General features: G+C 31.1%; 4 protein-coding genes across 18 annotated transcripts in view; 3 read left to right on the top strand and 1 right to left on the bottom strand.

The window, feature by feature from the left end:
• The first annotated feature begins 259 nt into the window (after window positions 1-259).
• LOC117238688 lies at window positions 260-12,182 on the top strand. Of its 11 annotated transcripts, XM_033503795.1 has the most exons (12): window positions 261-494; window positions 902-947; window positions 2,154-2,295; window positions 2,600-2,728; window positions 2,831-2,997; window positions 3,589-3,805; window positions 3,873-6,647; window positions 6,828-7,205; window positions 7,306-9,858; window positions 11,068-11,188; window positions 11,289-11,605; window positions 11,801-12,182. In XM_033503795.1, exons 4-12 carry the CDS (start codon window positions 2,602-2,604, stop codon window positions 11,887-11,889), a joined length of 6,744 nt encoding a protein of 2,247 aa, XP_033359686.1. In that variant the 5' UTR covers window positions 261-494; window positions 902-947; window positions 2,154-2,295; window positions 2,600-2,601; the 3' UTR covers window positions 11,890-12,182. The 11 variants fall into 11 exon arrangements, 10 of the variants coding, with proteins under 10 accessions (XP_033359691.1, XP_033359689.1, XP_033359692.1 ...); XM_033503800.1 differs by lacking the exon at window positions 902-947 and having other exon boundaries at window positions 260-494; window positions 11,358-11,605; window positions 11,831-12,182; XM_033503798.1 differs by lacking the exon at window positions 902-947 and having other exon boundaries at window positions 260-494; window positions 11,358-11,605.
• A 4,658-nt stretch (window positions 12,183-16,840) lies between these two features.
• LOC117238691 (RNA-binding protein pno1) lies at window positions 16,841-18,309 on the top strand. Of its 2 annotated transcripts, XM_033503805.1 has the most exons (4): window positions 16,841-17,049; window positions 17,185-17,274; window positions 17,359-17,900; window positions 18,056-18,309. In XM_033503805.1, the coding sequence occupies exons 1-3, from the start codon at window positions 16,948-16,950 to the stop codon at window positions 17,884-17,886; spliced, it is 720 nt and encodes a 239-aa protein (XP_033359696.1). In that variant the 5' UTR covers window positions 16,841-16,947; the 3' UTR covers window positions 17,887-17,900; window positions 18,056-18,309. The 2 variants fall into 2 exon arrangements, with proteins under 2 accessions (XP_033359696.1, XP_033359695.1); XM_033503804.1 differs by lacking the exon at window positions 18,056-18,309 and having other exon boundaries at window positions 17,359-17,912.
• Window positions 17,930-19,894, bottom strand: LOC117238690 (EARP-interacting protein homolog). Its single transcript, XM_033503803.1, has 6 exons — window positions 19,693-19,894; window positions 19,260-19,485; window positions 18,954-19,174; window positions 18,710-18,891; window positions 18,317-18,616; window positions 17,930-18,240 (listed from the first exon to the last, which is right to left on the bottom strand). The coding sequence occupies exons 1-6, from the start codon at window positions 19,732-19,734 to the stop codon at window positions 18,078-18,080; spliced, it is 1,134 nt and encodes a 377-aa protein (XP_033359694.1). The 5' UTR covers window positions 19,735-19,894; the 3' UTR covers window positions 17,930-18,077.
• Window positions 19,895-20,671: 777 nt separating this feature from the next.
• The window catches only part of LOC117238703, a 50,310-nt gene continuing 43,911 nt past the window's right edge, over window positions 20,672-27,070 (top strand). For all 4 annotated transcript variants that reach the window (XM_033503830.1, XM_033503828.1, XM_033503827.1 and 1 more), the window contains exon 1: window positions 20,672-20,966. The gene's annotated coding sequence lies outside the window, so the exon portion shown is untranslated. The remainder of the gene's footprint in view (window positions 20,967-27,070) is intronic.

Here is a 27,070-nt window from a genome sequence, read left to right as displayed (position 1 = left end):
ACTTGTTTATAAGAGCAAACATTCATTTTATACAACACTAGAAGCTGTAATAAATACTTTTCCCTATCACATATTAGGACTATATAAATTATTTTATTGTATTAGATTTCTAGAAATATGAGGCTGATAAATATAATAATAAATAAATAAATAGATTCAATAAATTTGAAACTATAAAAGGTTAGGAAACTCGAATGTTAAGATTGGCAAGATGGCGCCTCACAAATACCCAGTATGCTCCGCGCGATTGATTTGCGCATGTCAGTTGCTCGCATTGCAAATGGCGGCTCCTTGTTATTGTTCATGGCGTTTTATGACTTGTCCCTTTATATTACCGATTATGTCGAGTTTTTTCGTGATTTCTACCGCGCGCTATGTGCAGAAAGTGAAGTAGGACTTGCGCGGTATATTTTAGATTAAAATTAGTGCTCTTGTGGTGTGGCTCCGTGCATTTTCAACGCGAGAAATCCCGCACGAAGTTGGAAAGAAATGGGGTAACGTTAAAATTTTCTTGTGTTCATACGGTATGAAATCGTTCTGTGCAAAGACTGAAGTGAGGCTCGTTGGCTACCATACTAATCATTATCGAATTTTAACTTTGTTTTCGGTAAGCATATGTAATTACGAGGTATAGAAAAAAGCTGCAAAATAAAAATGTTCAGATTTTTGACGGTCTATCTTGAGCATGCTTGAGCCCACTTCACGTACACCTCCCCCGACGGACAAAATGGTGGCCCCCCGATATCTAGTGCTCAGTATGCCTTATTTTGTCAAAAAACGTTATGAAAATTGCCAAAATCAGCTAATCTCTCACCAGAATACTAAATTCCGATTAGCGCGACAATTTACATTTTATGTCTGGTTGAAAAAAATATTCTATAACCTATTTTCTTCCACATAGAAGTTGTGCCCCTGTCTTGTGGCCCAAAAGATTTTAATTGCAGTTCGTGAGTAGTAAAATTTGATTCAAAATCGTTTATGTTTCATCGCATGTTTGTCGATTCGGTAAATATCGATAGTGCAATTGATGGTAGCTTTGTATTTTCTTTGTTAATCTCTATAATTTGGCAAAAATCGTGATCAAATTATAACCTAGTAATGCTCATTGGCCTCACTTTTTGTTTATGCACTATGTTTTCGTTCCTGTTTTGTTTCGACTTGTCAATTTTACATTTTTATTCGTTGTTTTTGATATTATACTCAATCTTTCTCTTATTATTCCCATACATTTGGCCAAACTTGATTCAATTTATCCATTTTTAGATATTTCTGCATGAATATTTATAAAATTTTTTCATTTTTGTAATTTTGTTACAGTCATATTTGTATAAATATATATTATAAATATGTATTATAATTTGTCATTTGTTGATATAACAAAACGAAATTGTATTAAATAACCAATACTAATAATAATATCTATTTTATTAATATTTTTAATATATTTTATATATTTCAAATTATTTTTATTTTCTTATATTTATAATTAATATATTAGTATTACAATATATATGTATATTAGTATCTTAATTTAACATGTATTTTTGAAGCTTCATTATGATTTTATTTCGTAAGAGTTATAATTTGAAATTAATTTTCATATTTATATATATTAATGACTATAAATTGTTGTAACTTCTATTACACATTGTAGTAATTTATAATTGACTCCAATTAATTGAAAATTAATTAATTAATTAATTTATTTGTTACTTTCAGATTATAATCATATATATGTTATTTCCACTTTAATGCAATTCCATACATAATGAGTAAAGTTATATAAGCAATATATTAATAAAATTTAATGAAATAAAAACTTTTCATAAAAAAATTAATAATGAGGAATTAATAATGACATATATTTCAAAAGTTTATGTAATTATTGATAAATAATTTATAATTTCCAAATTAAATTACATATTGGACAATTTTTACATTATAATGTGTAAGTTACATATGCCATGTCATACCATATATAGATATGAAATAATTTATTTTGTTATGTCAAGGTAGATTTATGACATTACAAATTGACATTTTTGATAACATTTTATATTTCTAAATTGTTTAAACACAGTTATATTACAAGATAAATTAAATAAATTATTATTTAATTTTGTCTGATAAAAGTACATTATTTTATCTTACAGAAACAATAAGCATATTTATTAGTGCTGGAGTGGTTTGGAGTTGTCGGTTTGAAACCGACAGTCAAACATCTTATCACCACATATTGTAGTGATACCCTGAGGCGTTTGTAACCTCTCTGGGTAGTTATGTGATTTGTGGTTGGTAAGTATAACAGATTATATGAAATTATATATTTTGTACTGTATAATTTAATGTAACTTAATAATGTTTATCTTTTTGTTAAACAATACTTTTTTTCATTCAATTAATATCAAAATATAATAACACACATTAATTCTTTATTATAGGGAAATGTATTACTTTTAAATTCTTCTTTCTCTGTCTTTCTGTACCCTTCCTTCTCTTTTTAATTATGATAATAAACTTGTTTATAAAACTTGAAATGAATTTTATTTATATTTGTATGTGCATATATAATTAGGTTATAAATTTGTATATATTGTAGTCATGGCGGCTGATAGTGATGGTGATCTAATTCAAACAGTTGTAACGTGTGAAGGTAATTTAGAAGATCCAGAATTTCCACACAAATTTAAAATCATTGTTGACCATCTTAAATCTTTGCTTTGCAAAGGTAATTTTTACAGATAACAGTTTTTAATTTTAAATTTAAAAATACCATTAATATTGAACACAGTGTATAACAATACAATGTATGATATTTAATGATTTATAGACAAAGGAGATGGTTTAAGAGTAAACAAGGTAGAGCCATGGAATTCTGTCAGAGTCACATTTTCAATACCCAGAGAAGCTGCATTACGTCTTCGAGAATTGGCAGCTCAGGGTTCTTCAACCCTCACACAACTTGGAATTCTTTCAGTGCAGGTTGAAGGAGATCAGGTAATATCTGTTATTTAATATGAATCAGTTTGTATATATAGTTGTATGCTAGTGGCTGAGTTAACAAAGACCTAGGATATAGATATTATAACATTTGGATTACTTGTATTTTATACTAGAAAAAATTGTCTCAGTACTTTTATTTTTTTTATAAGAAATGGCAAATACTCTATTAACTAGGAACATTGCAAGAAGTGCTATTAAATTTTTGAAATATATAAGATAGTATTTTTCAGAAAAGTATGATAAATGTAATGAAGGTGACCTTGGAAATGATCCGCATTAAAAATGACAATAAATATAATTCTACGTGCAGTAATTGCAAAAATTATATCTGTAATTGAACATTTTTTCAGAATATTACAATTTTATATATTAGAAATACCAAACAAGAATAAATATTATTTACTTGTAATTTATATTCTTAATGTCTTACTTTTCATGTCTTCTATAACAGTATTATACATTTAATACATAATTAATAGTTGCATTTGATTCAGCCATTGGTCCCTGCTATTTGTATTCCAAGGATAAAAGTTGAAGAAATTTAACTAAATGTACAAAATATGTAAACTATGAATTGTATAATAGGTAATATCATTGAGGATAGCCAATCGCTTTAGTGGAGAGGCACAGGAAATTGTATTACGTTCAGGACCTTCACAAGACAGTGGTGCCAAATCTCAAAATGAATCCACTAGTAATACAACTAATGTGGACAGTGAGCCTCCAACAGCTTTACCTGGTCCAAGTAATACATCTAGCATTTCTTCAGCATTACGTAATGTGGCTCAACTAATTGCAGCTGGTATGCTTTTTATATATTTTATAAAATTAAGACATTCTTCCTTTTAATATTTATTATATTATTTTAGGCACATCGTCAGAAAAGGCACCACAGTTTCGTTCTCCAAATGTAGTTGCACCTACAGACTGTGATCCTATTCCACCTTTCCTTACAAAATCTGTACAGTCAGCATCAGGCAATAGCAACGTTGGTGTCTCTGGAAATCAATCAGTAACTAATCCCAGTGCTTCACCTAGGAATAATTATAATGGTCCATTCCCATTTGCCAGTATGACACACGCTGCCCAAGCGATACATAGTCGTGAATCACAAGCGACAACGATTAAAAATGCAATGCAATTTAAGCATCATGTACAGCCACCACCGCCTTATCCTGCTCAAGAGAATTTGGCGACAGTAACAACATTAACTGCTGGTCATACTACTACTCAATCAGTTGCACCAGTTGGTCAGTTAACGAATCAGTACAAGTCTCCAATTACCACCACATCTAGTCTGTCACCAAACAGTAATAATCTGGCAGGGAATTCAAATGGTAATGGAAATCAAGTTGCTTTATCCAGTCCACTTCTTGTAAATCTTTTACAAAACGATGCTGCCTCGCATCCAAACAACGTGATACCTGGCCAAAAAATTTTACAGCCAGTTATCGATAATTCTGGACTTACTAATCGTATGAGACCCACTAAAAAACCAACAGTTAGAAGAAAAGATCTATCTTCACCTAGCGAATCACCACCGAATTTAGATTCTCTTAGAACAGAGGATCTTATTGGAGGAACAACAGTCATTCCTGATTTGTCTCAATCTTCTACATCTGCATTTGCGACTGTTAACGCTAATCAACCTTCAACTATTCCTCAACAACATCCAGTTAATGTAATTAGTGGCGCTGCGCAAAATATAGCACAGCAAGCAATACATCAAGCTTCTGCTAGTGGACAAATACAACAATCTGCATCACCATTGCATGCACAAGTACAAATACAGCAGAAGTTTCCCATTAGACAAGAATTGGCTTATAGACCTTCGCAAGTACAATTACAGGGTCAACTGCCAATTAGACATCCAGTAAATGGGCAGCAAATTCGAACACCATTGCAACAGCGGCAGTTACTACTTCAGCAACAGCAGCAACATCAAGTTCTAACTCAACAACAGCAACAGTTGAATCAACAACAGAACATGAATACTCCGCATCTGCTTACACAACAGATTTCAAATCAACAACAATCTTTGGTACAACCGCAAAATGTAAATACATCGTTACAATCTACACCCGTGCCCAGTCAACCACTTTTACAACAACAACAATTGATGCAGCACTCGTCAGTAGGCATGAATGTTCCACAACAACGGCTAAGTTACTTAAATAATCAGCGTCAGCAAACCCCTCCTCCTTATTCGCGACAGCAGGTTCCACCACAGTCCCATTTAGGGCAACAAAATCAAGTAATGAATGTGCAACAACAATTACATCATAATCAACTTAAAAATATTAATGTTAACACTAACGCCACGACTGATTTTCGTTACGGACAAAGTCAAAATATTTTAAGCAGAAATTATCAGGCTACAACTAGTAATGCTAATGGGACCACGTGGAACGCACAAAATAACTCTATTCCACAAGGTGCTCAGGTTAATACTACTCGCCTGCCAAGTACGAATCAGGTTTCAGGTGCCTTTTCTCAATGTGGATCTCACGCTAATCATGTTTCTAATAGTAATGTCACTTCGCCTGCTATCAAGGTTGAAACATCCGAATCTCCTAAGCCTAAAGAAGAGACGCCTGAACCAGAATATACGTCGACTGGTAAAATACGACAGTTTCTTATCAACCCTTTAACCGGGCATTTGGAACCAATGCCTAGTGAGAGTTCGGATTCAGAACCAGAGAGTGCAGTGGACAACCAAGATGATTTCTTTTCCTTTCCGTCGCCATCGAATGACCGATCAAATTCCATATTTTCCGACGACGATGCAGACAGTAATTTCTCAAGAAGAAATGATACAACAACAAATACGGATCAATCAGATTCCGAAACCACGGTGAAATCTACTGCCAGTGAAGGAAGTTTGAAACATAGTAGAATAAAATCTAACAGAGAGACCGCACAAAGTCCAATGCCTGGAGAAAAGATCAAACTAAGGCTAAAATTAGAAAAGTCTGAGCCTGTTACACCAGCTTATAAAGTTGATGTTTCGTTTGTAAACACACCACCAATTAGGAAAGCCGATAAATCGGTAAATAAAATGTTTAGCACTGGTATTCCCAACTCGGGGACTGGTGATGAACCAAGAGTGCCTCCGTTACATATTTCTTTAAGAGGACGTAATGCTTCGGTAGTACAAATCAGGAAAAAGGAAAAGAAATCGTTGAAAGACGGTGAATCTGATCCGACTAACATAAAAAGGCGGGGGAAATTGAAAAAAATGAAAGAATGTATAGATGGGAACAAGTTGTTGCAAAAGAAATCTTTAAGCATGATTATAGGTACTTCATCCGCATCTAAATTACCTTTATCTAATTCCACGATGATCAATAGCACCAATTCTATTAGCAAAGTAAATAATATACTGCAAACAGTTGTATCAAAACCTAATGCCTTAAAACAAGAATTACCCATGGATGTTGTACGTGTGCAAACTGGTGTTACAAAACCGAGTTCAAGTAAAAGTAGTGATGTCGATGATATACCGTTAAACAGTCGAATACCATCCCCTTCAAAACATAAAACTACTATTTTGAACCAGCCATTGAACACACAACAATCTTTAACAAAAGCTCAAGTTGAATTAGATGTTCAAAATCATATACAAGAGCATAAAATAGGTGGAGGTAAGATATATATATAACGTTTTTATTGTACAAATTTTCTTCTATGTTTCATTATATTTCGTGATATCAAATAATAAACATTAATATAATATAATAAAATTAATGTAATATAAATAATAAACATTATTATTCTTTAGTATTTAAATTACTAATTTTCTAATGTTATTTCCTTTTTTGTAGGAAAAACTAAAAGAAGAGATTCTAAAAAGAAATCGGAATCAGGAGATGGTTTACATCGTGAACAAAATTTATTGTCTGGTGGCAGAATTTTGGATAACCAAGCAAAATGGAGAAAACTTAATTATAAAGGTGATTCAAGCCAATCTGTAAGGAAAACTGATACACTTTTAGCCAGCAATGATTTCAATACTGTTAAGAAAGTAGGGGAAATCAGAAGAACGAGCGACAGTGAAATTACTCGATCCGTCATTGAAAAAAATACCTTGAATGCTGTTGCTTCACGATTAACAGAAGTAAATGGTGTAAAGAAGGATTTAATTAATCAAGAAAAACGAAGAAGATTAAGTTTAATGGATGAAAAAGATCTGCATTTAGGAGGTGAATTTGATGATTTTATTTTGTGTATGAATTAAAATATACTGATTTAATATTATCTATTAAATACATACAATTAATTATTTTTTTATACATGTTACAGAATCTCAAGATGCAGAGGCTACACATTTTAACAGTCAGAAGACCATTTCTGAATGTTCCTCCGCCAGTACAGTTCCAAATACAAACACAAATACAAATACAAGCACGAATATAAATACAAAATCTACTAGCAATTCATCATTTGAGAATGAAAATTCTGGGTTAGTACCTCCAACTATATCTACACAGAATGATTCAAATCCATCTACTAATATTGAAGGCAAAGTATCTACACATGTAGAAACCGCTATTAAAAATACACAGTCAACTGTAAATAGGATTATTTCTGGAAAAAGTAAAACAGAAATGGATAATTGCAAAACAAATTGTAATATTATGGCAAAAAGTCAAATCAATCAAAAATTAAAACACCATATGGTTTCAAAAAGTGATGCAAATGCTACCATTAACAGACATAATAAAATAGAGCATTTTGGTCATAAGAAAGTGATTCAAAATCATATAAAGCAACCTGACCGATCCACAGTGGAAAACAAGATTGATAATGTGCAAAGAATTAGTTTACTGAAAACTACACAAAGTTCAGCAATAGGAAACTCAGTGGACCAAGTGCCCAGATCCCAAAGTGTTGATGTACCTTCTAGCAAGCCAACTTTACCAGTCGGAGAAATTAATGTAACAGAAGCGAAAGTTAAGCAAAAATTACTTGAAACTACAGTTCCAATTGCAATTGGAGTAGATGCAAATGTAGAGAGAGTCAGCAGTGGAGGAGGTGGTGAAGATTCAGGTATTGAGTCAATGGATGCTTTGTCAGAGAAATCACCGAATCAAGGGGAATCTCCTTTGCATAGGCCAGCGTCTGAATCAGTAACACAAAACAGTGCAAAAACTGCTGTTCAAGGGGAATCTTCCCTACCAATCACCAATAAGAACGTGCCTTCCTCAACTAGTAGTAGTGATATGTGTTCAAATTCCCATTCGGAACTTCTAAAGTCCAGTGGCCCGCAAAGGTTAAGTCCTGTGTCTGTAGCGAGTTATCTTGAAAATCATTTAAATCGCAATATATCAAATTCCAGTGAACATGACATGAAAAATATATCTAGTGAAAACTCAACTTCAACAACACAGAGAACTGGTGGTCATAGTGACTTGATTCCTAGTTTAGAAGTGACTGATAAAAGTGTATCCAGCCCTCTAGTGACAGGATCTGTGACTATTGTGACTACTTCTGTACCCAGTACTGTGGATAGTAGTGATAACTTATTGCAATGCGCACAGCAACAAACAAATGACTTTTCTGAAAAAGACAGTTGTAGCGTTAAATTAGAACCTTCTATCAACCAGCATGATCAGGGTAAGACGAACATTAAACATGAAGTGTCAAGAGCCCCAGAAAGTGTATCTGAAGATAATGTAAAGACAGTCATAGATGGTAATAGTGCAATTAGATTAAATGATGAACCTCATGGACAAAATAATAATGGTGTGCCTGTAATACAAAATCATGTTGCTTATAATAAGGTAAAGACAGAAAAACTCGATACTACAATTACAAATGAGGCTAATGTGGTGGTAGATAACTCATGTTCCAGTAGTCAGAGTTTTAGTTCTGAAATCAAAGTAGAATCTAATGTCAATGAAAAAGTTGATGATACAAGGCAAAATGATCGATCAGATAGTACGAAAAGCTGTAACATTTCTTTAAACGCAACACCTGTTAAGTTAGAACAATGTTCCGATCAAAACCAAAAATCGAATGTACAAAGCCATCAACAAATATCTGTTAGAGAGCCTTCTATGAATCTTCAAAAAGTTGCAGATGATTTGGTTAAGAAAATTGTAAATGATGCGAGTGATATAAACATAGGTATTCAATCGCCTCTTGGTGAAGATCCTCAGCCAATTAGAATTACCCCACCACTGTATACGTACTCCAATCCAGTAGTTTTACAAAGGGATGAGACTCCAAGCCCAGCTGCACAAAATCCAGAAGTGGATTCCAGTGATGTTGAACATGTCAAAAGGAAACGTAGAAGAAAACAAGAATTAGAAGGACGACAGGATGTTATATGTATAGAAGACAATGATGAAACACAATTTGTAGAAAGATTAACTTCAAATAATGCAGATGATTATGTTAAAAGACCACCAAAGTCATTGCTGGAGCAACTTCTAATAGAAATACCAAATGACACCAATGAAAAAAGATCTTTAAGAACTAGATCCCAGAAATTGAACAGTCCTGATATTGTAAAAACTCCAAAAAGTAGTCCTCATGGTCCTAATAAATTAGAGGAGAGACGCAGTATATCACCATATGCTAAAGCAAGTCCTAAATTAGGAGTATCTAAATTATCTCCTAATACGACAATAAAAGTTGGGAAAAGGAAGCGCCAAGAAAGTGAAAGTTCTGTAGCATCTAGCACTGCTGATGATCCACAACCAAGGCCAGGAAAACGAAAATGTTCAGAGAATGCTGCAGAACTTATAAAAGCTTGTATGGGTGTTGATGAAGCTGCTTTAAAGAAACAAGTACCTGTCAAAGAAGAACAGTCAAAAAAAGGATTCAATATATTGGCCAAGGCTAAAAAAGGTGTTTATCTTATATTACTTACTTTATATTGCCATTCAGTAATTTAGTAATGTTATCTCCTATATTGGTATATTATGTACGAAGTATGTCATGTAACTTTATTACCTACAACATCACTATTTTTAGAGTTATGAAAACATTTTTCCTATGAAAGGCGTATGGTTTTGTAGGGATTATCATGTGATGCAAAGATTTTCATTTTAGGTGGTCAAGAACATACTAAGAACATATTAAGGTCATCTCCATCTTTTTAAATGGATGTTTATCTTTTTTTATCAGTACCTGATAACAGTTTTTAAAGTGAGTTCAATGACCTATTCTACAAAGTATTTCAAGATATTTCTCTCATTTCTTGGGAAGGTGTTCAAAATGGACACAGTTGAAAGTTGTTCAGCTATTTTGATGTATGTAAATCTGGTTACTAAACGGGCAGTAACCAGGCCCAAGTAAATATTTAATCTTTTATAGAACATAAAAAGAATAAGTAAATTTTCAATAGTTACTACAATTAAAAAAAGAAAAATAAATAAACAAAGTTTTTAGGGCGAGAACGAGACAAGATAAAGGGAATTACTAGTTGGCAAACCAACATATAAATTGTTAAACAATTTGAATCTTTAATGGTTACTGTTGTAACTTCAATGCACCTCTTAGATCGTTGAACTCGTCTTAACAGGTGCTATGAGGCATACAAATAAGAATGATCTTAATATCTCTGAGATATTTCCACCTAAAATAAAACAGTCTTCGCCATTTATCGTCTCCTGCAAAACATTTTTTACGATTTTGAAAACAAAACAAATATTTCAGGTGATAAAATTACATGAAACACTATGTATATATAAGAAAATTTCTTTAGATATTAAATATGTGTTTGTTTGTTTATATTGATCTATAAAATAACAAAGACTGCCAAAAACAGGGTAATAAAGGTGTTACTAACAATTGATCGTTCTAAACTGTTTCACGCTGAATCACTGAAGCTGTTTTGATTATACATATAATTTTTTGTATATATTTGTATTTATATGAATACATATTTGCATAACTGTCTATAATAACTTGATCTACACAAGTATTCAATCATTTCTCAGTCTCAGTCTCAGTCATGTTTTCCATAATTTATGAATAATTACTTTTGTGCCGTTTATAAATATTATTTTGAAATCGGGCCTGAATATTTTGATACAAAAATTTTTGTATTTTTAGGTCCCATTGTGGTAGAAGTAGATTCGTCTGATGATGAGCCATTGATTGAATCTGTAGGAAAAGCAAGAATGCGATTATCAGACGAAACATCCGCTGCCTCTCCAAAGTCTAAAGATCAAAAGTAAGCAACATCGGTTCAGCATTCTTTTAGCAGCAGTGCATATCTGAATATGTCAGAGATTTGAGAGCCCCGCTACGTAAATAAATTTTTGTTATTTTAGAACAAATACAAGCACAACTGTTTCTGGCAGTCAAATTAATTCCAGTAATATATCAAATTTCAATGCCAGTAATAGAGTGCAAAGAGAGAGCCGTTTGTTAACCACCAAACAACCGAATACAACTACGGTAGTTACCGCTGGAAAGGAAAGGCTACGTGGTACATCCGTATCCAATAATGAATCCTTAGGAGAAGTAACAACAAGGAGATCTGTTCGACAGAACACAGCTTCGCCACTGGCAACACCAGCAAGCAATACAAGGGGTGCATCTAGATCTACAGAAGATATTACTAGACGAAAAACTCGAAGTGGTGCTGGTATGTAAAGTTTATATACATTATAAACACAATTTATGATTAGTGAAATAATAGATATTCAGTATGTTTCAATATATTTGGTACCACTACATATAAACTTATATTTAAACATAATATATATACTTCTTATATTAATAAATATTTATCGCATTATTGTTTATAAATTATACATTTCACATACCATTTTAATTGAAGACACCTCGTACAGCGGGAACATTGTTTTAGTAACAGCTGAAGCAACAGAGCAGGCAAAACGGAGGCGAATATCCCGAGAAAACAAATGACCTTCGGGAAGTGACCTTGACAGTGATTAGCTACCGTCGCTCGTCAAGGCCTATCCGACTGATTGTGTATCTGTTATAAGTGGTTATGTGATCGCCGTGTGGCTGGACCCCACCTGGTGAAATGCATGCGTCAATACCGCACAATGCTGCTGTATATACATATATAACAGGAGTATTGTGTTTAGAGTGCTGGATGGTATTCCAAATTTTTGTTGCAATAGGAAGTATACACTGAGATTCAGTAAGTTACATGTATAAAACTTTATACTATATATATTATATATTATATAATAATATATATAATGATATATATAATATATATATTATATATATATATATAATATTATATGTATATTAATTTTATGTTTCATAATACTAACGGGAATATTTGAAACAAATTTCTAAATATTAGGATACGATTTCATTGTTATGTTTTTAAATGTTTAAAGTGCTCATCGTAAAAGCAAAAAAAAAGAAATAAAAAGTACTTCATTATTTTTTGTTGCCGTCTAAGCGTTCTCAATTACACTTTACTCCTAAACAGCAAAGTTTAGTTACTCAGAATAATCTGCTCAATGCATTATACTTTAATCTAAGTAACTGAACTGATCCAAAACTGCCGAGTTAATGTGCAACTTTCTTTTGCCAAACTTTTATCATTCTGTCTTTAATTACTGGACGTTATTAATAGTAATTTTGTAAATTATGTTACATCATCAGTATGTACAAAATTTTACATATTCAAAATTTTTAGATTGAATATGTATAGTACTACTTTATTAAAATACTAATTGCAATAACCATTAATAAATTCATTATTTAATTAAAATCAAAGAGGATTATATAAACGATAAAGGACAACCAATTTTACATTTCAAGAGCCATTATTATTTATTATTTGGTTATTGGTTATTATCTATACGAATTAATAATGGTAAAAGAAAGTCCAAATTTTTAATGCATTAAAATAAAATCTGACTGTACTGCCATAAATAATGTACATTTCTCAAGGACAAATTTCATTGATTGGTGGGGCTTGAGTCGCAACTCTGACAACTTCACTGACAGGCTTTGTTTAAGGATATTTAATTTATATCCTGTATTCATTTTAACTTGTCCATTGCATTATAAATTTAATATTTGCATAGTAAATATTTTCCTATATAAATAGTTATATTGAATTTAGAATACTTGCTTGAATTTATATTCATAACAAAAGAAACGTCTATAATATATTTATAGAATAATCATACTTTCCTACAAATTTATCTAATGATAAAGCTATATGTGCATTATTATAAATTTAACGAATCCTTATGTTATGTATAGTGTTACAAAATCTCTATTTTCTTCACCTCAATAAACATAGTCTTTCAGCAGGAAGTTTGTCTTGAGTCACAACATTGCAAAGGGCAGAAATATAGAGTTATTAAGACGGATTTATTTTATTTATAAAACAAACAAAACGTTGGGATAAATCGTGCATAAATATATAGAAATAATAAGAATAATTATGATAGAAAAACGAATAATACAATGTTAATTTGATAGGTAATATATAAATGAATATATTTTGTAAATAACTTCTTGTAAAGATATATAAAAGCACCCTCATTGTACATATAGAAACTGTTTAAATTTTTATTACATTAGCGATAGTTCAAGTTGTGCAACATTGTCATATTATTAATTACTTTTTGTGATTGTGCACTGAGAACACTAGAAGCACCCTTTTGGCTCACTTAAAATATGCAAAAATGTGTATGCATACATATATATTGTATTATATATGTATGTATGTGATGTATATGAACTATTGTATATGAACAATTGTTTTTGTGAACAGATAATCTAGTTTTATATTGTATAAATGTAAATTATATAGTTGAGAGCTAGAATTTTTAAATGAGCCTGTGATAGCCATCATAGCATTTTTTATATTGAAAATCTGCATTTAGAATGTCATATTAGTAATGTATATTCGTTTGTTCCGTAATTCTACATACGTTCCGTTATGTATAAAGAAATGAAGAAAATATTATATTATGATTATTTTAACATTTCTGTTTTATATAAAACTTTCCACAAAATTGTATTGTTTCATAAATGAATAAATCCTAATTTGTGTTAGAGTTATTCAAAGATTTTGAAAGATAAACTATTTTTCCCCAACAAAATTTATTTATCTCTTTATTATTTTTAGGTTTCATGAAGAATCTTAAATAAAGTATTTTCTTCATATTCCTTATTGAAGCTTTGATGGCTATCGGGTAGTATATATTTAAAAAAATATTTCTGTCACATGAATGTTGAGTACTGAATTCAATAATATTTTAAATAGGAAAAATTTTAACAAACTTGCATTCAATGAACGAAATCGTACTACTTTGAACAATGGTTTTGTTAAATTTTCTTCTATTTTTAATATTTAGTTAAATTATTTAGTTAGAACATTGCTTGTTTAACAAAATTTATTTCAATAGATCTTGAATCGTATATTGTAAATAATAGCATGCTTATTTTACATGGTGGGAATTTATGCTGTATATAAAACATATAAAGAAATGAACATTTAAATTGCCTTTAATTTGATTCAGTCCTATATTGTAACGGAATCACGTATAATGTAAAATGTAAAGTATAGTAATTTAATAATACAATTTAAGAACCAGCAGGAAAAAAATAAATTGTAATTTCGATGTAAAATATTCTCTTGAAACCTAGGCAAATAAGTTAGGAATTATTATGTTACAATTTTATCACTGAATATTACATTTATATGATTGTATAGATTATAAAGAAAGTAAGCTTTGCGTGTAAATATAAATATTTTAAAAATAAGTAAATCTTTCGCATGTTTACATAATTAAGGAGCTTCTAAAGTTTGTCTGCCATATAATTACATATATAATATGTATGTATTATAATACAAATAATACTGATACACCAAAGATCATAAGTTGATTGTAATATGTAACAATTGTTGATATTCAACACATTTTTAAAAGATGGTGTATTTGTAACGCTCAATAAATAATTGGTGTTTATAGTGTGCTTCATAAACACATAATGTACCATCATTTTCATGCAGACTATAATAATTATACCAATTAAAATGTTCACTTTTGTGTGCTCATTTGTATGTATGTATAACGAATGCATTACAAGCTCCTTAATTTTGTTTGCAGTGCCACAAATATTCTATCATATATATATGAATATGCGTTTTAAAATCACCAGCTCTAAGGTGAAACTTGATGACTTTAAACCTACTTTATGCAAAACGTTTGTATTTTTAGTATTTGGTTAATTGATATAAATAGCAGTAAAAGTAAATTGATAATAATTCAAGTGGATATATAGATATATAAATATAAATATATATATAAATAAAAAATTAGATACAATACTATATTTGTAGAAAACAATTGAGCACGTGAAAAGAAAATCGCGCTATGATTATGAGAAAAAATATTACAATTATATTATTACCTATTATTACACAAAGTGGATACACAATATAGTAATTTGCTAATTGTACCTTTTAATAATTACTGTAGACACATTGATGAAGGTTTTTTTCTTGTTATTAATTATTACCATAAACTTAAAAGATAATGAAAAATGTGTTATAAAAAGATGCAATTGCTTATTTTGTATCATACCCAGTTTCATGAATTACTTTGATATCTCACATACACATTTGTTAAATCAAAATGATTTTGTGAACATTTATAATACAGAAATACATTCTGTAGTTATACCAACATTTCTAGTTTTAATTTTACAATAATTATTTTGTGATAAAAAAGAAATAATATTTTACGAATATTTGCAAATATTTTCTGCAAAAATAAAATATCATAAAAGATTTAAGTTACTTTGTTTGCATACTTTTAGAATTATGATAATTGTTATATTTATCTTATGAAGTATACATTAAAATATTAATCACTATATAAATCTTTTCAGAAATATTTTTTATGGAAAGTTTTAAAATATAAAAGTAACAAATAATCTTTATTTTTTGTAAACTTATGAATTTAATGTAAATAATGCTAAATATTTACCTGTAACTATTTCTAGTTGCAAATTGAGTAAGAATTTGTGAGTTTCATGTAACTTCAATTTTGTTTATTAAAATTTTTATAAATATATTTATTTTAAAACCAAATTTTTTATCAGTGATATGTCGTAATTTCTAAATACATTTGTTAATATAATTACACGGGGTCATATCTCTTATATACAAACAATGACGTATTTGTGAGTAAGACTAATTATTATTTTCAAGGGAATACTATAATTAGTGAAATATTATAGAAGTAATAACTAATATTTACAAAAATAAAAGTACTTAAAAGTTAAATTCACTTTCCATCAAGTTTGAAAATTTATTACATGTAATTGTTTAAAATTGGTTCTAAAGATAGTTATAATAAGTTTTTCTTTTTCAATAACAAACAAAATCTTCCTTCATATTGCTTTTATCGAATACTATATAATATTTCAATGTTACCTATTTTTTTCATTCTTGTTAATTAATTCTAGAAACCTTTTTGTCATGAGTATCACTATGACCAGCTATGACCTCTTACGTTAATGTACAAGAATTAAATTATAGTATTAATTATTAATTTATATGTATACAATATACAAAAAGGATAATACATAAAAACTCATAAAAATTAAAAAATTGAATAATATCGAAAATACATATAATCGATAATAGTTTTTACAATATAAAAGCTTTCATATTTTTTAAATATGCATTGTGTTCGACGAATATCTCGTTGCGCTTTAAAGAAGAAAGTATTATAAACACATACCTAAAATATCTTTTATGTGCATTTATGTATGTGTATGATTGCAAAGTAAATTGACGTAGACATATGCTATATGTATTTATATGCATGATATATATCAGTACATGACCCACGAAACTGTAACTACATATACATGTCAATTGATCACGTGGCATAGGATATATATTCACCTAGTATCCTATCAAATAATAGTCATATATTTTATATTTTGGTAACTAAGTAATTTTAAAAAATGAGTATAGATAAAGAGGAAATAAAGAATAATTCAGAAACAAATGAATTCACTAAACCGAAAGAGAGAAGAAAGCGACAGGCGAATGAAAGTCGTATGGAAGTAAGTATTAAGGTTAAGTTCTAAAAATATAATTTTTTTATTTATTGCAATATTTAATTATTTTTACTTAGTATTTTTATATTTCTCTTTTTTTGTATTATTTTTGTATTATTTTTTTGTATTGTTCTTTGTTAGGTCGAACTAATTAATGGTGCAGAAGAAAAAGAGAAGTCGCATATAACTTCAAAAAGGGCTAAAATTATTCAAGATGGTGAACAAAGAAAGGTGAAAAATTTAATTTTACTAATAATTGAACTTTATTAGTTAATTTGTGTGTACTATTATTAAAGCAAAATAAAATATTTTCAGATATCTGTACCTGCTCATAGGTATACCCCTTTAAAAGAAAATTGGATGAAAATATTTACACCCATCGTTGAACATTTACAATTACAAATAAGATTTAATTTGAAAACCCGAAATATAGAATTACGGACAGCTCCAGAAACTCCTGATATTGCTAATTTACAAAAAGGAGCTGATTTTGTAAAAGCATTTATTTATGGTTTTGATGTGGAAGATGCTTTGGCTTTGTTACGTTTAGACGGTTTATTTGTAGAAACATTTGAAATTCAAGATGTAAAGCCTTTGAAAGGTGACCATCTTTCTAGAGCAATTGGGAGATTAGCTGGAAAGGGTGGAAGAACAAAGTTTACAATAGAAAATGTAACAAAGACTAGAATTGTATTAGCAGATAGTAAAATTCATATACTCGGTTCTTTTCAAAACATACAATTAGCAAGAAGAGCTATATGTAATTTAATCTTGGGTAGTCCGCCATCAAAGGTTTATGGACAACTCAGGAATGTAGCAAGTAGAGTTTCAGATCGGTTATAAAATAAATACTACAAGTTAGTATTAAATTAATAATTAATATTTACTGTATTTATATTAAACCTTTACAAAAATTTTGTGAAGGAAATTGTACACTTTATATAAGATTCTTTAAATAAAATTCAATACAAATTTTATACAGAAATATATGTAAAATTATTTATCTTAATAGATTTACAGAAATTAAAATTCACTTAAAGAAGTATTTGATATTTATATTTCCTGGGGACTTTATTAAGAACTAATCTACCATCATAACTCAATGATGCAAATGTCCAAGGGTCAGCAGATGACCATTCAACTGCATAAACGCTATCTTCATGTTCTTCATATCTACCAACAACCCCATCTTCAAGCCTAGAAATGATATATAATTTGGTTTTATATATTTTGATAATTTTAATTACACCACATTTTAATTATCAATTATTACTTGTTTTTCTTGCTATTGTAATCATTTTGTGTACTATCATCTTCAGGAGTCAGTACTATATGTCCAAAAGGTTCTGAAGATATTGATGCAATACTGCATAATATTACTCTTGAATCACTACTTGAAGTTAAAACTAATTGATCGTGAAAACGGTTGATTCGAACACTCCACACCCAATGTGAATGTTCCATACGGGACAATATAGGTTCTGTGGGTGACCGAATGTCCCAAAATTTCATATATCCATCATCTCCACATGTTGATAAAATATACTGACGATTCACGTTAAAATCTAAATCTCTAAATATAAGAGTAACATTACATTAAAATCTGTATTTAATAAAATTATAAAAATTATGAATAAAAATAAATAATCAAATTTTTATTTAATACCTAATTATTTGAGAATGAGCAGATAAAATCGTCCAGGATGCCTCAGCAGGATTTCTAAAGTCCCAACCACGAACATTATTTTCATTCAGTGTAACAAATTGATTGCAACCATTATGAGGATTCCACTTTCCATTTGTAAAACGTGGTTGACCTTTACTAGCTAAAGTGCCAGAAGTAGTAACCTAAATAAAGTAACAAATAAAAGATACATCTGTTGGTAAATAGCTTGGAAATCTATTTTTACCTGTGGGCCATTCTCAGCTAGATCCCACAATATAAATTTATTATCTACAACTGAAACAGCTTTTGTTGAATCCATAGGATGATAAGCAATGGTTTTAAGGTCTGTACCATATGGCGTAGTATCAATGTCTGCTAAGTTTTTAAGACTTTCAACATTATTTGTATATTCTTTTAGTTCTGGTAGTTTCCAAAGAGCTCCTTTCATCCGACAAGAACCATCATCTAAACAGAACATATTTTTTTAAAGTATAATTAAGATTTATCATTTTAATGTCCAAAAAGGAAAAGTAGTTTTACTCATAATTACCATTTAAAGCATTATAACAAGTAATAAATATATTGGGCTCCGTAGGAGAAGCTTGTAAGGACCAAATTTCTCCGACAGGATGATGAAATATTTGAGTCTTTAAGCTGCCTGTTTCTTCATTAAGTTCTACCAAATGAACTTGATTGTTATTAAATTTCAATGATTGTGTTCCAACTAAAAATCTGACAATATCCGTTTCTGCTGTTTGAGCCGACAATGCTCTTGTCTATAAAGCAAAAAGTATTATGAATACCAATAGAAATAATGGTTAGTGCTTTAGATTAAATTATTATAAATCTTTATGAAAATGAATGATAAGATTTATGTTCTGTATATTTTATTTCAAATTATTATTGTCTGTAAAAATGTATGATTAAGAGAAGTATTTGTGAATGTTTGTAACTTAAGATTTTCCATATTCTGAATTGCATACTTGGAATTCAAGGCCATATATTACAGGGTTATCATTTTCCATTTTTTAATTAAGTTTATATTTTACAGAAAATTAAAAAAATATGTTTTATTAACAAAGCTGTAACATAAACATATAATCTGTCAACAAAACTTGCAGCAACGACGCTAGAGATATGCGATATGCAACAAATCTATAGATGCGCTTATTTAAAAGCGAAGGTTGTGAAGTAAGTAATAAGTGATAACTAAAAGCTGCTAGAAGGCACTAGACTAGAAATAAATGTTATTAAATTTCGTTATTAAATATGCAACATTATGAGAGTAAAAAATTTTCGATGATTCTACATACTCAATACTAACAAAAAAACAATTAAAAAATGTTCAAAATTATTTACCAATTTAACTACTATTCGATTATTTCGATGTATGTATATGACGATTCAATTTTGTAAATGTATCATGTATACGATGAAATATAATCGTGTGAAGAAATGTTCTAGATTGAAAGATTGATACTATTTAGATAGAATACGATAAAATATAATGTTTTTCACATTTAAGAAAATTTTTTTTAATTAAACATTAGATTTTGATATTAAAATGGTGCATTTAGGATTGAGTATGCATATAACGCAAACTTCGTGATAGAACGTAGGTGAGTATTATATATGAAAGAATCTTGTACGTAGATTTTTATAAAGAATTCTGTTTATTTATAATAGAAAATTGAAATGTAGTAATGTAATTGTAATGAATAAAATTGCAATGAAATGTAATGTAATAATGTAATAAATGAAGATATAAAACAAAAGCATGCAAGAAGTAAAATTGAACAAACGCGCCAAAAGGTTGGAACGTGTTGGCCATGATATACAGAGGCGCCACAAAATCATGACACAAAACTAGCAAACTCCGAGGATATCTATATGTTTCCGTTACCGCTGTCATATCCCCACCACTCAGCAGCTCTTGCGTTGCTTTGCGTCGGCCGACGGGTAACCAGCCGTGGGGTCACCAGATAAATTATGTCAAACGGAGTAGTGTTACGAACGTGAACGATTATCGGGATTCGCTGTGCTCGCATACGAAAGTCGCAAAGTGCGCGCTCATATACGATTCAAGTGTGGTGCCGATGTAATTCCAGACTGGTTTGTCTCATAGACTTTTGTTAAATAAGTGATTAATTTTGAATGATCGTGCACAAACGTGTACATTTGTATTGTCTCTTCGTATAAATGCACGTATCTGTTTTTATTTCTTTGAAAAAATCATGCTGACCCGGCAACATCAACTGTAAGTAATCGTTTGTCGCATTATTTCTACTTTCTTTCAATTGACACTCTCATAGTTCAACACGCACTTTGAGTATTATTATGATAAAACAGCGAGGTGTGTGTATTTTTTTTCTTCTGGCAAAACTACTCGTATCACGTTACCAGATTTAGGTGAAAGTAAAATTAAAAAATAAAGATATTGTTTTTGGCAGTGTTTGCTGTTGATTCTCCGAAAAGTCAGATTTAATAGTTCCAACGTTTTCATGGCTTTTTTATTCACGCGATTCGAAGTTTGCTAGTTTTAAGATTACGGTTTTTGTTATCGTTTCTTTTCTTCAAGTGAATGATTTTAGCCTAATTGAAACTTGAAACGATGAAAAGAAAACTGTGGTGTAATGTGGATATATATGTAATATTGCAAAGTTTACTTTCATGGAAATTATTTCGTACTTTTGGAGCAAAAATAATTAAGCAAGTACAATGTAAAATTGGTAAATATATATATTTATTTTGTACTTTACAAAGATTTTCTGACAGAAAATTGATATTTATGCGTATTGTCGAATTACACAAAACTTGTTGCATTAATAATAGTTGCTGTAATGTTTGATACATATACTTCTGTTCTATACAAAAATATGTGATATTATACATACAATGAAAGGAATAACCATTAAAACTTTCAGAGTTTCATTTCTGTAAACATCACTCTGTAACTTTATTACGTATTTGTTATGATTTCTGTATTTATTGCGTATTTATTATAACTTCCGTACTTATTACGTATTTATTATGATTTCTGTATTTATTACCGTATTTGTTTAAAGTATTATACTATTTATATCGTTCTTAGAGGTCTATTTTTAGAATATAAATATGAGTTTCCGCAAATGATATGAACATCGAAAAAATTTCTGAAACTTTTCTATTAGTTTTAGAATTTTGTCTTTATGTCTTTTGTGTCAAAAGAGGAAATAAAAATTGCAGAATATCGTTAACACAGAAAGTAAAACAAGAATATAAGAAATCTTAGGTAGAATCGTTCAAAAAAGTTGTACTTTTTGCTCAGTAATTGCTTAACAGTAGAAGAAAGAGTTGGTCAGTGTTGTGAATGTTTAAATATATTATTAAATAAGTTAAATACATTGTTACAGTGTTTTGTGAGTTAATCTTACAACAGTTATTATAGTAGGTAAATTCTACAGTGAATATGGTAAACTGTAGACTGTGACATAAGTGATTATATATTAGCATTGCAAACTTTTATGATACTATAATAATACATAACACTGCATTGCTACAGTATTATATTAGTGATATATAGCCTGATGTATAGTACATACTATATTTACACATTGCAGTTACTACGCTTCATTATACACATAGTAAAACACAGTAGAAATCATAGAAAACTACAAAAAGATGAAAAGGGTATACTATACTACAGTATAGATAGTTTTTTAATGATCATGTAACACTCAATTTACTATGCAATCATATCTTACTTCGGTATAGTAAGCTATAACAGTCCTTTGAATGACTATACCAGGTTACTACTATATTTACTACGTACTATATTTACATATTGCAGTTACTGTACTCCATTATGTACATAATAAACCATGCTCATTTGAACGATAAAATTGTACTAGAAGATTATTACTACGTACTATATTTACATATCACAGCTGCTATATTTCACTATATGTCTAGTAAAACACAATTACGACAGAAAAATTTAAAGATATACTACTATGAAAAAGCATTATACATACGTATAATGTTTCCCGTTATAACATCTGATCTACTATGATACTATATCTTACATCGATACAGTATAAATCATAATTTGAATGATAAAATCATATCAGACGATTACTGTACAATTCTCACCCGCTACATTCTCCGATCTTATTACGACTAGCATCCAACGATTAAACGTACTCAAATCTTCGAACAGCTGCTTCATCGTCTCCATATTTATTCTAGTGAGGCGATCGAAAATTTTCATTGAAAGAATGCTTGATCGTGATCGAGCAAACGATCGTTAAACTCGCACGTCCATCGAGGAACTTCTTGCATCTTTAAAGTCGACTGTCCGATTGCCGGCGCGTATTCTTCGGTCGCTTGAAAAGCAAGAGAGAGGAAGACGAAGAGGAGGAGGAGAAAGAAGAAGAAAAAGAAGAGGAGCAACGGCATCGTCGCGCGTTACGTCGTTCGACCGTTCAGTGCGTGAAAACGAACTGCTATCCGGCTTGCCGGCAGCCACCGTCGGTTTTCTCTCGTTCGAGAGCGTCCGCAGACCGTTTGGACTCGGTCTCTCGGGTTAATTGATCGGTTGGGATGTTTTCGTCCTCTTGGTCGACCTCGTTGCCGCCGCGTCGGTCAGCTCGATGCCGACATGGCAGTCCGCTTCCACGTGAGATCGATCACTCGAGACTCGAGACGCACTGGCGGCAACCGCCATGCACACTGTGTATTGTGTATATACCATCGCGTAAGTGTTTGACCGTATATCAGTTGTTCAACAGATGACATCCTGTAGCTTGGGCGCGAACAAACGCTTCGTTTCTTCTCCCCTTGAAAAAGACGGTCGCTCGTTCCTCCTCTTTTTTGCGCTCCTCTCTTCTCTCAGATCGAAAATGATTCGCGGTCGCATCTCGACAACTGCGACTGTGTACATTTCGTGGTACATTTCAAGGGCAACCACGAAGGCGCTTGGGAGCCTTGAAAATGTCGTTCGAACACGATTCTAGACTTTGAGCCAGCCGAAAGATGCTTTCTGGCGTATTTGGACTACGAGGATTTAGAGGAGTTATCGAGTACATACTTGAGCGAATGTCGTACGATATATGAATATATGAGCAGTTTATTTGCCAGATTGATTAACTCCACGAAACAAAGTGTAGAGAAAATTGATGAAATTATGTAAGGCAAACATCAATCAAGTGCTTTGGCATTAAAATTTCAAAAAATTCAGGATATGGGATTAACCACTTTGAAAAGCTCGTATAAAAGTTGATATTATTTGATTTGTGTATGTTTCAACTTTACTGCGTTCTTTGGATCATTCTTGATTCAGTCATGTTTTACTTTTGTTGAGAAATTTCTCATGTTCGAAGGAAAAACGAAAGGATCATTGTTGATATGTATGTATAACTTTGCGTTTCAATTTGATGTCAAAGTTTTTTTCTAAATATTATGTTCTTCTGCCTGTTGAAATTAGGGCTAGGCGAGAACATGAAATTCAGGAACCTTAACCACTTAACCTACAACTACGGACATAGCCCGTAGTACGATGATCGGGCCAAACGTAAATATTACGGGTTTTGAGGTAGGTATTCTTGTTTTTTTAGTAGAATATATCTAGGTATTAATTAGAATAGGTTTCTTGTATATTGCTACTTCATAGGGAAATGAATTTTGTGAATTTTATTTCTTGCAAACGGTTCTTTACTTTGCTCTTTGAATACCATTCTTGTGAATGGAGTTTTGAAACTTGTGTCAAAGTTATGTCGTTTGAACAAAGTTCTGATACGTGAGATTTTCATCGAAACTAGATAGAGAACATATCTTCGTGTAGAAGGAAACGATGCAGGATTGTTAAATATATATCATGTGAATTCAAGACTGTATAATTATACAAAATTATTTGTTTCTATTATTTATTATCAAAGAAAACCGATTTAAAGCTGAAACAAATCGTAATTCTTGTAATAAAACCTAAAAGTTAAACGATTGTCAATTGCAATGTACATAAAAAAACTAGTATTACAACTCTTTTCTTAAAAAGAAAGATCTTTTTTGTTTCAATCGTCAATCGAACCATAATCAATTTAAAAGACTGATTTTAAGACGAAAAACTTTCTGCAATCAACCAAATTCACACACAGAGGAAACTAACGTAGAAGAAACTAACCCTTATTGCTGAATAATCAAATTCGTGAACGCTGACGAACAACGCGTCGAAGCGTTATTTTTTCTCGCGTTTTAACGGAGAAGCGGGTATATAACAACGACGAACCGTACACCTCAAGTTTCGTTTTAATCAATACTGTCGCATGGTCGCGTGCAGAAAATTCTTTCGCTTATCGCGGCCCGTACGAGTCGGTAGAACGCCGAAGTGCAGTTAACGCAGCAAAAAGTGCATTTACTTTCCAACTAAGCACACAACCCACCTATCACCTCTTTCTCTTTCTCTTCTTTTCTTTCTTCTTTCCTTTTCCGCCTAGAGCCTGGATGATAGTCACGAACTTGTTAGATAAAAAATTATTTCTTTTCTGCCGGGTTAGACTGTGTTATCTCCCTTCTCTCGTGTCGTTTATCTTCCGCATGGCGCGATATCACAATGATATAACGCAGCTCTGTAGTAGCATTCGACTGATGTTTCTATTCTTTCTTCCTCCTGTTTCTCTTTTGAAATTTTTTGTCTTTCATTTTTTTTCCTATTTAACTTTGGTTCGATGAGTAACGTATTTATGAACAACTTATTTATTCATTCGCGATTAAGCCGGTTAAAACGTGACTGATAGGCTGAACGGAAGCGATATATTTCGCCCGATAATGGGAGGAATGCGGGCGTTTTATGGGTATTCAGATATGTAAGATAAGGGTAGGTTTGATGAACTGTGCGGAAAGTATAATGAATCTGGAGCGTGATAAGTTGTCAGGTAGAGCAGGATAGATTTTTGATAAAAGGTTTTTTATAACGTATACGATTGTCGTCGCGTGAAATTAGACAATACATAGATATGTTTACCGATGAATGATACGTCTGTAGATATAATGTACGGTAGGGGAATGATACTGTTGATAATAACGAAACAAGGGCTGGGTACTTTTGTTGTTTGTACGTATTACACAAAAGTGAAAATGAAACATTTTATCGGCAATGAAAAGTTGGACAGTCTGATAATTATGTGGCTATTGAAATATGTTGTTGTTTGTATTTTGAATGACTATAGTGGTGGTAAAAGATATTATTTAATTTCACTACAATAAATATATCGGATAAAATTACTTGATATCGAAAAACAGAGATGATTGAAAGTGTTTGTTAATAATGCTTAGAACATTTAGAAGCATAAATTTTTAATTTTACAAAACATGAATATACATAAAATAATATATCAGAATGATTGAAAACAAATGACACGCGTACATGTTCTAAAAGGTGATATCTCAGGCATCTCTAGAAAAAAGTTTAGTTGGGATACATTAATTTTTATTAGTTTTATACGCTCTTAAATATGGAAGGAAACAAAGTGCATTATAGGCATTTGATAGCTTTCTTTTACCGGAAAGGCGAAAATGCTACACAAGCAACAAACGAGGTATGCGCTGTTTATAGTGACGGTGCTATAGCTGAAAGATCTGTGCGGAAGTGATTTGCTAAGTTTAAAGCTAGTGATTTCAACCTTGAAGATCAAGAACGCCCGGGTAGGGCCGCCACCACTGATGAAGATCAGATCAAAACACGGATCGAGAATAACCCACGTGTTACGACACGTGAATTAGCAGAAATGTTCAAAATATCATAATCTACCATTCACGAGCATTTAGCGAAGCTTGGCTATATAAAACGTTTTGATGTATGTGTTCCACAGGATTTAGCGCAAAAAAATCCGATGGATCGCATTTCTATTTGCGACTCTATAAACGCAACGAGGAGACACTATGTGCAAGCATGGAAGCTTGTAGTGACGGGGATGAAAAATGGATTATTTATAATAATGTTGAGCGGAAAAGAAATTGGGGAAAGCAGAATGAATCACCTTTAGCCGCCCTAAAAGCCGGTTTTCATCCGAAGAAAGTCATGCTCTGGTGGAATTAGAAAGGAATCCTGTATTGTGAGCTTCTACCAAACAACCAGGCTATAAATTCGGAAAAGTATTGCTCGCAATTAGACGAATTAAAGACAGTAATTGAACAGAAAAGGTCCAGAACTGGCGAATCGGAAGGTCGTCGTGTTTTATCAGGACAATACGCGGCTTCATATTCTTTGACCATTTGACAAAGGTTGTTGGAGTTTGCTTGGGATGGATCTAATCTCACCGTATTCATTAGACATTGCACCCTCAGATTTTCACCTATTTAGGTCGTTACAAAATTCCCTTATGGAAA

Source organism: Bombus vosnesenskii, unplaced genomic scaffold (assembly GCF_011952255.1).
Source record: "Bombus vosnesenskii isolate JDL3184/JDL3185 unplaced genomic scaffold, Bvos_JDL3184-5_v1.1 scf7180000013605, whole genome shotgun sequence".
Classification (NCBI taxonomy): domain Eukaryota; kingdom Metazoa; phylum Arthropoda; class Insecta; order Hymenoptera; family Apidae; genus Bombus; species Bombus vosnesenskii.
Note: the sequence above shows the minus strand (reverse complement) of the source record. Positions and strands in the feature narration are given on the sequence as shown.

What these genes read in the sequence shown, in the direction of transcription:
- LOC117238690 (XM_033503803.1), bottom strand. Translation starts at nt 19,734, where the DNA reads ATGGAAAATGATAACCCTGTAATATATGGCCTTGAATTCCAA. An exon ending in TTGTTATAATGCTTTAAATG is followed by an intron (nt 19,175 to 19,259) that starts GTAATTATGAGT and finishes TGTTCTGTTTAG; the next exon opens with ATGATGGTTCTTGTCGGATG. An exon ending in TAGCTGAGAATGGCCCACAG is followed by an intron (nt 18,892 to 18,953) that starts GTAAAAATAGAT and finishes TACTTTATTTAG; the next exon opens with GTTACTACTTCTGGCACTTT.
- LOC117238688 (XM_033503792.1), top strand. Translation starts at nt 2,602, where the DNA reads ATGGCGGCTGATAGTGATGGTGATCTAATTCAAACAGTTGTAACGTGT. An exon ending in AGAGCATAAAATAGGTGGAG is followed by an intron (nt 6,648 to 6,827) that starts GTAAGATATATA and finishes CCTTTTTTGTAG; the next exon opens with GAAAAACTAAAAGAAGAGAT. An exon ending in AAAAGATCTGCATTTAGGAG is followed by an intron (nt 7,206 to 7,305) that starts GTGAATTTGATG and finishes TACATGTTACAG; the next exon opens with AATCTCAAGATGCAGAGGCT.
- LOC117238691 (XM_033503805.1), top strand. Translation starts at nt 16,948, where the DNA reads ATGAGTATAGATAAAGAGGAAATAAAGAATAATTCAGAAACAAATGAA. An exon ending in CGAATGAAAGTCGTATGGAA is followed by an intron (nt 17,050 to 17,184) that starts GTAAGTATTAAG and finishes GTTCTTTGTTAG; the next exon opens with GTCGAACTAATTAATGGTGC. An exon ending in AAGATGGTGAACAAAGAAAG is followed by an intron (nt 17,275 to 17,358) that starts GTGAAAAATTTA and finishes AAATATTTTCAG; the next exon opens with ATATCTGTACCTGCTCATAG.